This window comes from Theropithecus gelada, chromosome X, assembly GCF_003255815.1.
Source record: "Theropithecus gelada isolate Dixy chromosome X, Tgel_1.0, whole genome shotgun sequence".
Classification (NCBI taxonomy): domain Eukaryota; kingdom Metazoa; phylum Chordata; class Mammalia; order Primates; family Cercopithecidae; genus Theropithecus; species Theropithecus gelada.
Window position 1 is genome coordinate 149,746,389 of NC_037689.1, and position 15,478 is coordinate 149,761,866.

The window sequence follows — 15,478 nt, forward strand, 5'->3', positions numbered from 1 at the left end:
CTATTATTTGATTTTTAAATTTTCTTTTCTTTCCTTCTTCCCTCCCTCCCTGCCTTTCTTCCTGCCTTCCTTCTCTCCTTACATCCTTCCTTCTAGATGCAAAGTAAAAAGGGAGTGGTCCGTGTAGTTATTATGCTTATAGACTCTGGAGCAAATTTGCTGCCTTGTTTCCAAATCTTGCTCTACCACTTACCAACTGTGTGACCCTGAGAAAATTATTTAATCTGTCTGAGCCTCGATTTCCTTATCTATAAACCTCAGATAATACCACCACCCACCTCAAACTGTTGTTCAAAGGTTAATTGAGTTAATACATGCCCTCAGAGAAATGCTTTGCACATATTACATGCTCAGAAATTGATCATTATTAATTCTACCACCATACCCATGTATTACTTTGAAAAACAGTAAGAAAACAAGAACGACAATATCTTGTTGCATTATTTTCCTATGGCTGCCATAAGAAAGTACTACACCCTGGATGGGTTAAAACAAAGCAAATGTATTCTTTCACAGTTCTGGAGGCTGGAAGTCTGATATTGAGGTGTCAGCAGGGCTACCCTCCCTCTGAAAATTGTAGGGAAATCCTTTCTTGCCTCTTCCTAGTTTCAAGTTGTTTTCTCGCAATCTTTGGTGTTCCTCAGCTTATAGAAGCATCACCCCAATCCCTGCCTTCATGTTCACATGGTGTTCTCCATGTGCATGCACATGCATGTGTATGTCTCTATGTCCAAATTTCCCCTTTTTATAAGGATACCAGTCATATTGGATTAGGGCCCACTCCACTGCAGTATGACCTTATCTTAACTCATTACATCTGCAGTGACCCTGTTTCCAAATAAGGTCACATTTTGTGGTACTGGGGGTTAGGACTTAAACATATCTTTTCAGGGGACACAATTCAACCCATGATACCTGTGTTGGCAAGGGTGAGGGGAAATTGGCATGCTCATCACTGATAATAGGAGTGGGAATTCTTGAACCTTTCAGAACAGCAGTTTGTCAATATGTATCAATTTTTTTAACGTGTCTACTTTCTGAAATAGCAATCTCAATATCCTGTCTGTATCTTAGGCAGATACTTACATAGGAGCAAAATGTTATAGGGAAAAGAAGGGTCTTTACAGCGTTGTTTATAGCATTAAAACACAGAATATAATAGTAGATGATTGTTTAAATAGATTGTGATCCATCTATATGAAGACATTACCAAAAAAGATACTATTTTATTGAGTTTCACAAAGAAATGCTACACTTCCTAGTGACAACAGGGATTATCATCATTGTCAACTATGCTCTGGCCTGACAGGAAGGCTTTTCACTTTTTTTTTAAGTAACCAAAACAAGTAATAATAAATGAAATGTGTGGTGTGTTCATTCTAATTGCTAAAATATTTTACTAAATCTCGTCTACATTTTACTTGGATTATGTGCATTTACTGACATGAAAAACACATTTATAATATAAAATTAAATAAAAATTAGCTTATAAAACAGTATCAATACTATGGCCCCATTTATATAAAAACATATTTATACAGAAAATGCAAAGGGAACTGTCTTAAATACCAAATGTAAAATAATCAGTTAATGTACCAAAATCTTCTAAGATACTTCTGGAAAGTGGAAATAAAAAGTATTTTAATTTCCAATATTTGCTCCTCCATATATTTCTAATTTTCCTGTCATGAACATGTATCTTCTGTGAGCTCAAGATGAGACCAACAGCAGTTTACCCAAATGAAGTGGGAGTGGGGTCTGATTGGGCAGCCAAGGATTGGTCTCAAGAGTTGATGCCAGGCGGGGCAGTGCCCAGGACAGACGGGGAGGTGAGAGGAGTGAACAGATACAGGCACTTCTCTTGCTTGCTCACTCCGAGGAGGAAATCCCCGCAGCAGCAAGGGCAGGCCCTCAGCCTCTAGGGCCCAGCTGTACAGTGCACAACTTTGGGCTATGAGATGCTGCAGCCTTGGCCTCCTCCTGGGGTCTCCTTCCTCTTTTCCCTTAAGTTGGGGTGGGGAAGGGAGGGGAAACCAGGCAGTGGCAGTGGTGGTGGCACCTCTGGAAGCAGGAGGCCAGCTTCTCTGCTCACACATGTAAGGGGTCCAGTGCAGACGTGAGGGGACAGGAGGGTGTGTGAGACCTACAAATGACTCCTCTCCCTCCTTGCTTGCACAGTCCCGGGATCAGGGTCCTGACGGCTGGCAGTACCTGTGCAGCCAGTGCAGGAAAAGTATGTCAACGCCCCTGCGTCACCTTCAACAGAGTAAGCCAGGGACGGGTCCCTGTCTGACCCTGCCCACACTCCCAGGGCTCTGAGCCCTGGCCACGCAGTGGCCCAGGTAAGCCAATGAATGATAGCCAGGAGCGCTCTTGGGGCACAGGGGCAGGGCACAGGAGGCCCAGACACTCCAACCGCCAGCCACCTCTACTGCTTCTGCCAAAGCCAGGCACTTGACCCCAGCAGCAGTACTCACCCACTGGAGGGAGGGAATTCTTCAGATTGGGGCCAGCCACACCTTGCCTGCCTGTGCCACTTGGACTGGTCCAGCCGGAGGCCTGCCACACATGACCCCAGGACCCCATGGAACAGCCCACCCACCCCCGCAGCCCTACACTCTCTATCCCTTCTGCATCTTACTCTGAACAGCTTTCAGCTTCCCTAACAGGCCATGCTCTCTCATACTTCTGAATTTTTGACATCTCAGTGTTGCCTTTGTCAAGAATACCCTTTTCCCACACTAGTTCCAGATCTCTAAATCCTGTTTGTCCTTCAATTCCATTTCAAATGTTGATTTTTTTAAGGCACCCTTCCCTGATTCTGAGGTGGAAGGAGAACAGGGGGCAGAGGAGATGACAACTGTGACATCACAAGAGGGAACAGCGTATGTCTAGATAATGAGATAAAAGGACATATATAATTGTGGATTCACACAGACAAGTGTTGCTTGAAAATTAATGTTGAAAGTTCTATCATTTCATAGCAAAAAAATATTATGTGATATGTGGGCCCCAGCATATACTCCATTTTGACGAACATTCTAAGGTTAGTTGAGATCCAGAATATATCGTTCCTCAGGCCCCTTGAACTGCTCAGGGGTCATTTCAAAATGGACAGACTTAAGGCCACAGAACAAAACTCTAGTTCCATTTGTCAATATCCAAGAGTTAGCCATTGATAAAACCTAGCAGGTTTTGCCAACCAAGCTTTTTTCTGAGTTACGTGATCCACTTAAGAAAATAATTCCATGGCTACTCCCTGGACATCCTGGCTGTGTGCTTGACATTTTCTGGGATTAGTTAATGTGCCACCTCAGCACGGGCTGAGTTAAGCAATTATTTTAATGCAATCTTTAGGAACAAAGCTCAGCTCTTTGCCCACCATGGCCTCCATCTGCTTTCTTTTCTCATACTCTAACCCTAATTCCCTTCACCTTCTGCACCACTCTCCAAGAGGCAGCAGGCAATTGTGGTTAAGAGGATGGTCTCGGGAGCCAATCTGACAAGTGTTCGTTTTCGTTTTGCCATTGCATAACTGTGACAAGGAGCAAATTACTGAACTTTTATATACCTCAGTTTTCTCATGATAATACTACCTTTGTCACAACATTGCTTTAAAGATTAAATAACTTATAAGCACTTAGAACAGTGACTGGCATGCAGTACAGGTTACAGAAATGTTTGTTAAATAAAATAAGTTAAATACCTGTACTAGACCGGATTATCTCTGTCCCAACAACATGGCCCAGCAGGTCATACTGGTTCAAGCGAGAACCATCCTGTGCCACTTCCACAGATTTGTTCTTTCCGAGAGTCCAAGAATAAACCACTTCAGCTGTTGTATAGGCATCTAAGGCAGAGAAGAGTCAATAAAGAGAAGTTGAAGGAAACAGAGAATGATTACCCTTGATACTAAACTCAAATGAGATTGAAATAAAACTTCCATCTTCAAAGAGTTCTGGGCATGTGGTCTGTCTTCAACTGAAGTACATCAGTACATCCATCCATCCATCCATCCATCCATCCATCCATCCATCCATCCAATAAACTCTCATTGAATAGCTACTGTAGTATATGCTGTGTACATTGAAATGAACTCAAAGTGTTCTCATACTTCAGTGACTGTCTTCTAGACAGTCAATAAACTTTTTCTTCTGTTGGAAAGAAAGGGGAAAGAATGGCTAAAATATTATCTCATGTAGATGTCACAGACTCAAATACCTACAGGAGCCATAGAGGTTGACATAATTTGGATATTTGGCCCCTGCAATTCTTATGTTAAAATGTGAACCCCAGTGTTGGAAGTGGGGCCCAGTGGGAGGTGTTTGAGTCATGGAGGCAGATCCCTCACAAATGGCTGGATGCCACCCCCCTCCAGTAATGAGTGAATTCTTGCTGTATTACTTCACAGGCTATCTGATTGTTTTAAAGGAGCCTCGCACCTTCTTCTCTCTTTTGCTCCCTCTTTTCATGTGACACACTGGCTTGCTTTGCCTTTCACCATGAATGAAAGCTTCCTGATGTCCTTACAGAAACCAGATGCTGGCTCCATGCTTCTTGTACAGACCCCCATAACCGTGAACCAAATAAAACTCTTTTCTTTGTAATTTACCTAGCTTCAGGTATTCCTTCACAGAAAAGCAAAACAGACCAATACAGAGGTACCTTGAATAACTGAATCAGGCTAGCTGTAAGAAAAATAAACTGGCAGAAAAGTAATACAAATTTAATTAATTATGGGGTGAGCATATCAGAGAAAGCAAAAATTCAAACTAGTGATATTTTAAGTTAAAAAAGAAAAATTCCAAATTAAAATTACAATAATTAATTTTCTTTCATAACTTATTATCATTTTGATATGCAAACAAGACAACTGACACCTTTTCTTTTGTATCAGCATTAATGTCAAGGCTTGCATTTAGAATTCCAGTGTCAAGTACAGAATTTGTATAGATGAACAGGGGTGTGAGTAAGGGAAATGGTGAGAAATGAGGTGGGGTTACTTAATGTTAGTCAGTATATTAAAGAAATGAGTTGATTCCTTCCCTGACGTGATTAACTCTTTCCACCGTGGATTTTATATCTAAGGTGAGTACTTGCCCTAACTCAGGCACCCAGGCTCATAAAGGGAAGCTGATCACATACTGTATACCCTTTTCCTTCAAGTTTTGAGCTGCCTATTGTTCAAGTCAGAGGGGAAGAGGGGTTCCTCTACCTCATGGTGGCAACTACTATACCCCTAATATACTCTATTTAAACCTTTTACCACAAAGCAAATAATTTCTGGTGAATCTGCCAATAAACAAATATAAATGCTGGGTCCCTGCAAAACTTTGCAACATTGGATATACATTACACAAGTCTGACATTAACAGCTATTCATGGGTACTAATTGTGATCTGCTTACATTACACTTTTTAAAACTTTTTCAATACACCTAAATAAGTAATTTCCTGCTTTGTTTGTGATGAGTAGCACACTAAAAATTTCTCCAATCACATCAAAATTCTCATTGACATCATGAACAAATATTCATAACTCTATGGTATTTTTTATATCTGTGCTCTCATACGCTGCAAAGGAAAATATCACAGGAAGTTTAACTTTTCCACATAACTTGCCTTGTATATAGTCTCAGTCATTTCTTCAACACAACAACAACAATATTTCTAGTTGGACACATACATTTCTGATGCAATTAATAGACTTTTTTTTACAAGTTTGGTACCTATGAAACATTTTGATGCCTATAAAGGTTTGTTGCTGAATGCATAACCACATTTTCTAGCAATAACATTTAGTGTATGCATTGAAGCACAAAACCTAACTTTCAATGTTTTTAATTAATATTTTCATTGTGCAGTTCTTCTATATAAAAATCATATGTTTTTTGTAATGAATAGCATAATTTTGATATATGAAGTTTTATGTTTTCAATAGAAGCATGCTTTGTGTGCTTAAAGATGGGAAAATATCTTTTATTTCTATAAGAAAATGTAAACTCTCCCATCTTGTTTAAAGTATAGCCATCTCAGCATGTCTTAATTAAAAAACAAAATTGATAGATATGGTACAAGAACTCTTTCACTTTCCTCATTTCTACTGGGAGCTCTTAATTCTCTTGTAAGTAAAACAAAAGTGCAAGTGAGATGATTACTGGCAATTGATATTAGACTCCCTTTTCAGGGAGTGAGGTGAAAGTGATGGAGGTTATGAGGAAAGGGAAAGCATATCCTCATCTACAAGGGATAGTCACTATTTGGCTTCGACTGATTGAAGCCATGTAGGATTTGAGCCCAGTCTTGTCAATCTTCTGATTTTGTGAAATAATAAGCAAATGTGGAATTTTATGTGACATCTCCCAAATGTAAAATCTTAGCAAATAATTTTAAAAGTTGTAAACAGTGTGTGGATCAAACAAATCACACCTGAAGCTCCCAATTTACAACCTGTGGTCTAGGGACTTTCTCCTATAGATGGCTATGATTCCTTATGATTCCACCTTAAAAACAAAGCATCCTCTTCTACTTATGGGATATCTAGGGCTCTCAGCTTGAATTGTGGACCTTTAAACTATTATCACCAAGAAGAAAGGGAAATCTTCTCAGAACCCTTCTCATACCCTTACCTAAAATTTATACTGATATTATATGAGGCAGTCATAATACTATCAGTGAAATATGAATTCATAAGACCCTTGTGCTCTTATTTTTCCCCAGAGTCTTTTATCTTTAGTACATATGCTTGGGGTACCCCTACTCCTAAGCAGGGAATCATCTGTATATGTCTTCTTACCTTTGCTGTTCAGATGGTTGTAACACTTTTTGTTTAAAGATAGTGCCATGTTCTATCCAATCTACCCAAGATTTTGACAGTGTAAAATGTAAACAGGTTTGTTCATGGAAAGTGTAAGCAATGGAAGATTTTGTTTCCACCCCTAAAAAGGAAAATGAATTTCTTGCTGGAGCTCTTAACTTAAGCTAAGTACCTGGCACAGACAGCCCTGAATATTCACCCTGAAAATCCAAGCAGATCCTAACACAGATGTGACAATAAATTGTGCAGCTATCAGTATCTCAGAAAATTCACTTGGCCAGAGTAGCAACTTACTTTATGCAGAAAGCAATGATTTAATGTCTTTGGCAATAATATATGGGAATAGAGGGATTTGTGGAGAAAAAAATACCCTCTTCTCATAAGATAGAGGGCAAAGCAGGAAAGACACGAGTAAGTGTAAGAAGAAAACAAAAACAAATTGAAAATTACTCGATCAAGTGTCTGCTTGGAGCCTGACTTGTACTGGTAAACAAAGTTTGTGAAGGCACAGTGGCCACCATCACATCAGGAAGCCCACAATTTACTTGGGGAGACAGAGAAAGCACAATGGCTGTAGTGCAATTTGGAATATAGGAGTATGCACACTAGTGAAATAAACACAAGTGTTAAGTAAAAACAGAGGTGAGCACTATTACTCCTGCTCAGAGTGGGGTGTTACAGAAGGATTCCTAAAGTAAATGATACTCAGAAGACGACGCCACCTTTAGGAGGTGAAAGAAGGACATTCCTAGCAAAGAACAACATAGTCAAGGCAAAAAGTATGTGAGCACATGGAGTGGTAAAGGAATTAATAGTATCACTGGAGTCACAGGCCAGAAGGAAGCTTAATAAATAGCATAAAATATCCAAGTTAGTCTGGGTACAGTGGCTTATGCTGTAATCCCAGCACCTTGGAAGGCCAGTGCAGGAGGATTGCATGGGGCCAAGAGTTTGAGAACAGCCTGGGCAACACAGAAAGAAACCGTCTCTGCAAAAAAAAAAAAAAATTAAAAATTAGCTGGGCATGGTGGCACATGCCTGTAGCCCCAGCTGCTCAGGAGGCTGAGGCAGGAGGATCAATTGAGCCCAGGGGTTCAACGCTACAGTGAGCAATGATCGAGCCACTGCATTCCAACCCAGGCAATAGAGCAAGGCCTTTGTCTCAAAAAAAAAAAAAAAAAAAAGTCTGAATTGCCTACCCTAAGAAATAAGAGTTTTTGCAGTCCTGGATTTCTTGCTTTTATTATATAGTCCCCAGAAGAAACTTCTAATGGGCAAGTGGGAACCTCTGTTGGAATATGCACATGTGTGTACACACAACGAGTTGTGGACATGCCTAAAGGAGAAAGATGACATGACCAGATATAAGCTTGGGAAGGATCACCCTGGCTGTCATAGGGATGGCTGGTGGAAAAGAGTGAAACTGAAGCCAAGACGGTATTTAAAAGGTCATCACAATGCCTTTTGGTGTCAGTGACCCATAGGCATAATATACTAGACAGTGGGTTGAACTGAGTGGGACGGAGCGATTTCAGAAGTAGAAATGATTATAATTTTTGAGTTTTCATGTGGTTAAGAAAGGAAAAAGGACATTTAAAAAAGATTCTACATGATCCTAACATTGTAGCTTTTGCAAGTACATGGATAATGATGGAATTTATTCACCCACTGGGGAACAGAATTCTTCCCAGTTAGACCTCTTTCTGCTTTCCTTCCTCCATGGATTTGGGCTCCTTTAATTCCTCAGCTTCTCTCCTATAAAACTGCCCCCTCATCTCAATTACAATCATTGTACTTTCATGGAGGAGCTGGGGTAGGGTGGAGGGACTGGTTCCTGAAGAAAGGATATCTACCTGACATTTAGAACTTTTGCACTCCCTGAATGGGCCCCTCAATATATCTCATATGAGTTATAATGGCTAAAGCATCTCCTTGTCTTTAGTTGCTTAGCAAAATGCCTCCTTCTGTTATCTGAGCCTTGGTATGTAACACACCCCAGGAAAAATGGAAGTAACAAACAATCTTGCCATGTTAGCACAAATGAGAATGTATTTCTTTTGAAATATTGTCAGAAACCACTTGCTTGATAAATTGATTTAATCAGTTACCCGTTCAACAAATATCAAGGCATCATATTAGATAGTGAAGACACAGAGGTCATAAATCATTTGAGGCCCCATCACCTCATTGAGCTTACAGTCTAGTGAGAAAAGACAGACAATAAACAAGTAAATAAATAATATAGTAACAGATAGTGGTGCATGCTATAAAGAAAATAAAGTAGAGTTACAGGGTGAGGAGGGGCGTCATTAGATACAGTGATAAGAGAAGATCTCTCTGAGGGTAGTTTCTAATCTAAAATATTAAAAAATGAGAAGGAGTCAGTCATGCAAGAGCTTGATGGAAAACATTTCAGGCCAAAATAATAACAAAACAACTAAACCTCCCAAACTCCCCAAAACCAGCAAATGCAAAGTCTTCTATGTGGTAAAGAGTTCTAGGAACTGGCAGAAGGCCAGTGTAATGGGGAAAGGGATATGATACAAGGTTGAGGAGGTAAGTAACCAGAATACAGGATCTAAACCAAGATACAGAACACAAAGAGTTTTAGTGAAAAGAACTTAAGTTTGGTTTGGACATAGTAAAAATCCAAGGATTCTCCAGATTTCCCAGCACCATATGTTGAAGAGACTGTCCTTACCTTAATGTGTATTTTGGTGCTTTTGTCAAAAATCAGTTGGCTGTAAATATGTAGGTTTATTTCTGTATTCTTTATTCCTTTATTTTTTTATTTTTATAGATTTGGAGACTACAAGTGCAGTTTTGTTAAACTGATATATTGTGTAGTGAACAAGTCTGAGCTTTTAGTGTACCCATTGCCCAAATACTAAACACTGCACCCTACAGGTATTTTTTCAATCTTCACCCCCTCATACCCTCCCATTTTTTGGAATCTCCAGTGTGTATTATTCCACTCTCTGTATCCATGTGTATCCATTATTTGGATCCCACTTACAAGTGAGAATATGCAGTAGTTGAGTTTATGAACTATATCACTGAGGATAGTGGCCTCTAGTTCCATCTATGGTGCAGCAGACACATGATTTCATCCTTTTTATGGCTGAGTAGTATTCCATGGTGTCTGTGTATGTGTTTGTGTGTGTACATACATATATGTACCAATTTTCTTTATCCAGTCATCCACTGATGGACATTTAGGTTGATTCCATGACTTTGCTATTGTAAATAGTGCTGTGATAAACATACAACTGCATGTGTCTTTTTATGTTCCATTGTTCTATGTGTCAATTTTTATGCCACTACCATGCTGTTTTGGTTACTATAGCTTCATGGTATATTTTGAAGTCAGGTAGTGTGATGTCCCCAGGTTTATTCATTTTGCTTAGTATAGTTTTGGAGATTTTGGGTCTTTTGTGGTTTCATATGAATTTTAGAATTTTTTTTCTATTTCAGGAAGCATGTAATTGGTGTTTTGATAGCAATTGTATTGAATGTGTAGCTTGCTTTGGGTAGCATGAACATTTTAACAGTATCAGTTCTTCCAATCCATGAACATAAGACCTCTTTCTACTTATTTGTGTCTTATTCTGTTTTTCTAATTTGTGTTTATAGTTTTCATTGTGGAGATCTTTTACCTCCTTGGTTAAATTTGTTCCTAGGAATATTATTGTTTTGTAGCTATTGTGAATGGAATCATTTTCTTTTTTCAAATAGTTCACTATTGACATATAGAAATTGTACTGACTTTTGTATGTGGATTTTGTATCCTTCCATGTTGCTTATTTTCTTCATTAATTCTAACAATTTTTTGTTTAGTTCTTTAGGGATATATATACACACACAAACACACACATATACACACATATATGTATGTGTGTATGGATATATATATATTTATTTATATGATTATGTCATCTGCAAATAGGGACAATTTGACTTCCTCCTTTCCAATTTGGATGCCTTTTATTTCTTTCTCTTGCCTAATTGCTCTGGCTAGGACTTCTAGTACTTCTAGGACTTCTCACCAGTAGTTGTGAGAAGTGGTGAGACTGGGTATCCTTGCCTTGTTTCACAGTTTCAGATCTTAGAAAAGAGCTTTCAACCTTTTCCATTCAGTATGATGTTTGCTGTAGGTTTGTCATATATGGCCTTTATTGTGTTGAGGTACATTCTTTTTCTATACCTAATTAGTTAAGAGCTTTCATCATGAAGAGATGTTGAACTTTATTGAATATTTTTTTCTTCATCTACTGAAATGACCATGTGTTTTTTGTCCTTGATTTTGTTGATGTCATGTATCACATTTATTCATTTGCATGTTTTCAACCATTTTTGCATCCCTGGGATGAATCCCATTGCCTCTTCAACATGGTGCTGAGAAAACTGCATGTCCACATGTACAAGAATGAGACTAAACCCTTTTCTCTCACTATAAACAATCGAATCAAAATGGATTAATGACTTAAATGTAAAACCCAAAGCTATAAAATTACTAGAAGAAAATGTAGGGGAAACTCTCCATGCCATCAGTCATCTAGGCAAGGTTCTTTTAGATAAGAATCCAAAAGCACAGGCAGTAAAAACAAAAGTAGAAATATGGAATTTTATCAAACTAAAAATCTTCTGTAGAGCAAATGAAACAACCAACAGAGCGAACAGAAAATACACAGAATGGGAAAAACATTTTCAAAGTACACATCTGATAAGGGGTTAATATCCAGTATATATAAGGAACTCAAATAACTCAATATAAAAAAATCTGATTTTAAAAATGGGCAAAAGACCTTAATAGACATCTCTCAAAAGAAGATATACAAATGGCCACCAGGTATATAAAAAATGCCCAGTATCACTAATCATTACAGAGATGTAAATCAAAACCACAATTAGATATCACCTCACCCTGGTTAGAATGACTATTATCAAAAAGACAAAAGAGAACAAGTGCTGGAAAAGATGAGAATAAAGGGGAACTCTTTCTTATACACTGTTGGTGAGAATACAAATTAGTACTGCCACTATGAAAAAAAGTAAGGCGTTTCCTCAAAAAATTATAAACCAAATTACCATAATATCCAGCAATTCCACTACTGGGTATACACCCAAAATAAATAGAGTATGTTCAAGAGATATCTATACTTCAATTATTATTTTAGCACTGTTCAAAATAGACAAGATGTGGAATCAATCCAAGTGTCCATCAATGAATGAATTAATAAGAAAATGTTATATAAACACACACACACACAATGGAATGCTATTCAGCCATAAAAAGAGAATGAAATTCTATTATTTGTGGCAATGTGGATAAAATTGGAAGATATTATGTTAAATGAAGTGAGCAAGGCTCAGAATGACAAATATTGCATTGTATCATTCATATACATAATCTAAAATACATGATATCATAAAAGTAGAGAGTAGAATGGCGGTTACCTGAGGCTGGGGAAGGAGAAGAGAGAGGGCCTGGAGAGAGCTTGGTTAATGGAGGGAGATTGATTAATGGGTACAAGGTATAGTTGGATAGAAGGAATAAGTTCTGGTGTGCTATTGTGCAGAAGGCTGATTATATTTAAAAAATATTGTATGATATATTTCAAAGTAGCCAGAAAAGAGGATTTTGAATGTTCTCATCACAAATACATGATAAATGTTTGAGATAATGGAAATGTTAAATACCCCAATTTGATCATTACACAATATATATATTTATTGAAACATCTAATTGTACCCAAAAAGTATACACACTTATTTGTCAATTAAAACAAAAATAATTTTTTAAAAATTTAGGCATTCTGATGAATCTGAAAGCTACAGTCCGAGGTTGGTATATATAAAACCAAATGGAAACAGGTACTATATTGGTTTATAACTTAATCAAATAATTGCAATTCTCAAAACTTTTATTATTCACAGTGACAGGACAAGTTATAGCCACTAATTACTGGCAAATTAAGAAAATTTTGAATTTCTAGTGCAGAGTATATATGCTTCTTTATGTATTGAGATGATCGTGTGGTTTTTGTCCATTTTATTAATATGTCATATTATGTTGAATGGTTTTTCGTTGTTGAGCCAACTTTGTATTCCTGGGATAAATCTCACTTAAAACTGATGTATAATCCATTTTATAAGTTGCTTGAATCAGTTGCTAGAGTTTCATTGAAGATTTTTTTGTCTTATGGCTGTCTTATGATTATAGTCATAAGAAATACTTGTCTATAGTTGTATGTTCTAGTGACCTTTGGTTTTGGTATCAGGGTAACACTAGCCTCGTAGAATGAATTAAGAAATGTTCTTTCCCCTTCTATATTTTGGAAGAATTATTTGTGAAACCCTGGTATTGATTAGTATCAAGTCTTCTTCAAATGTTTTGTACAATTAGATCTAAGCCTGGGCTTTTCTTTGTGAGAAGTTATTAAATCACTAATGTAACCTATTTACTTAGTATAGGGTCAATGAAAACTTCTATTTCTCCTTCAGTCAGTTCCATCAGTTTGTATATTTCTATGAGTTTTTTTCATTTCATCTCGGTTATCTAATTGGTTGGTGTACAGTTGCTCATAGTATTTCCATAAAATCCTGCTTATTTCTGTAAGGCAAGCATGATGTGCCTTCTTTCATGCTTTTAGTAATGTGATTCTATTCTTTTATTTGCTTTGTCTGTCTGGTGAAAGGTTTATCAGTTTTGCTGATCTTTTCAAATAACTTAGATTTTTTGGTTTTCTTTAATTTTTAAAATTCTTTATTTTATTTATTTGTACTCTAATATTTATTATTTTTTCCTTCTGCTTGCTTTGGATTTAGTTTGGTCTTCTTTTTCTTTTTTTTTTTTTTTTTTTTTTTTGAGACGGAGTCTCGCGCTGTGTCACCCAGGCTGGAGTGCAGTGGCGCGATCTCGGCTCACTGCAAGCTCCGCCTCCCAGGTTCAGGCCATTCTCCTGCCTCAGCCTCCGAGTAGCTGGGACTACAGGCGCCCGCCACCACGCCCGGCTAGTTTTTTGTATTTTTAGTAGAGACGGGGTTTCACCATGTTAGCCAGGATGGTCTCGATCTCCTGACCTCGTGATCCGCCCGCCTCGGCCTCCCAAAGTGCTGGGATTACAGGCTTGAGCCACCGCGCCCGGCTTGGTCTTCTTTTTCTAGTCTCTTAAGGTGGAAGTTCAGGTTATTGATTTTAGTTTTCTCTTTTAAATATAGGTTTTACAATGATAAATTTCCCTCTAAGCACTTCTTTAAGCTGATGCATCCCATGAGTTTTGGTATGTTATGTCATCATTTTCATTTGTTTCAAAATATTTTCTAATTTCCCTTGTGATTTTTTATTTGGATCAGTCTATTTAAGAGGAGAATGTGTTGTTTGACCTCAACATATTTGTAAATTTTGGGAATTTCCTTTTCTTACTGATTTCTAATTTTGGGTAAGAAAATGTACTTTGTATGATTTCAATACTTTTAAATCTATTGAGTCTTACTGTATGACCTAATATATGGTCTATCTCAGAAAATGTTCCATGTGCACTTGAGAATAATGTACAGTCTGATGTTGTTTGGTGGAACGCTCTATAGATGTTGGTTATGTCTAGTTGGTTTATAGAATTGTTCAAATCTTGTATTTCTGTGTTGATCTGCCTAGTTGTTCTATCTATGTACTGAAAGTGGAATATTGAAATCTCTAATTATTACTGTTGAATTGTCCTATTTTTCCCTTCAGTTCTATCAGTGTTCCTTCATGTATTTTGGGGCTCTGTGTTTAAGTGTGTATTTCTTTATAATTGTTATTTTTCTTTCTGATGGATTGACCTTTTCATCATGACAAAATCTTCAAGGCTTCTACAGAGGAGGGAAGAAGAAGATGGGAATAGGGCTCCCTGGTCTTACTGAGAACTAATCATTTTTCTTGAATAACATTCTTCAGAGTGTTAGGAGACTTTTGTTAAATTCCGGAGTTTGGAGAAAGTTTATTTTGACAATGTTTGAAAATTGTCTCCTTGCTTTTATGGAGGAGTGGATTTTAGAAGTTCTAACTCTGTCATTCCAGAATTGCTTCCTCACTAAAGGTTTTCTAAGATTAATTTTAACTGCCCACTTAGGAACTTAAGAATTTAAATCACTCTCCTTCTTGATGTACTTTATTTGGCCTCCAGGACAACACGTTCCCTTTAGATTTTCTCATACGTCACCTGCCTTTGTCTTCACATTTATTAAATTATTCTCTTCTTTCTAGCTTCTAAATGTTACCATGTCTAAAAAGAAAGTCCTTCCTTGATTCTCTTCTTTTCTCTGTATATAGTCATTTCTGTAGTGATCTCATCTAGCTGTATGACTGTAAACATCATCTATGTGGATGACACCTAAATTAAATCTCCAATCCAGATCTGTTTAATGAACACCAAAGTTACATTCCAGATAATCAGCACCCAGGAGTATCATTTGCTTCCCTTTCCAATAACAACCCTCACCAAGGGTAACCACTATCCTGACTAGTGCTTCTCTGTGGAAACTCCTTCCTGACATTGTGTTGAGAAAGATACATATTTTTCTGAATATCAAATCCAGAGAAAAATACTTGAGAAATGAGCAAAAATAGAAAAAAGTATTATAATGATCTTGTAAGAATTAAAGCTTAACAATAGACATA

At 37.5% G+C, this 15,478-nt stretch overlaps 1 protein-coding gene across 1 annotated transcript in view; it reads right to left on the minus strand.

The window, feature by feature from the left end:
• GABRA3 (gamma-aminobutyric acid type A receptor alpha3 subunit) overlaps window positions 1-15,478 on the minus strand; it is a 288,587-nt gene that overhangs the window by 41,217 nt on the left and 231,892 nt on the right. The window contains exon 7 of the mRNA XM_025372543.1: window positions 3,707-3,850. Coding sequence (XP_025228328.1) covers window positions 3,707-3,850 — 144 coding nt within the window. The remainder of the gene's footprint in view (window positions 1-3,706; window positions 3,851-15,478) is intronic.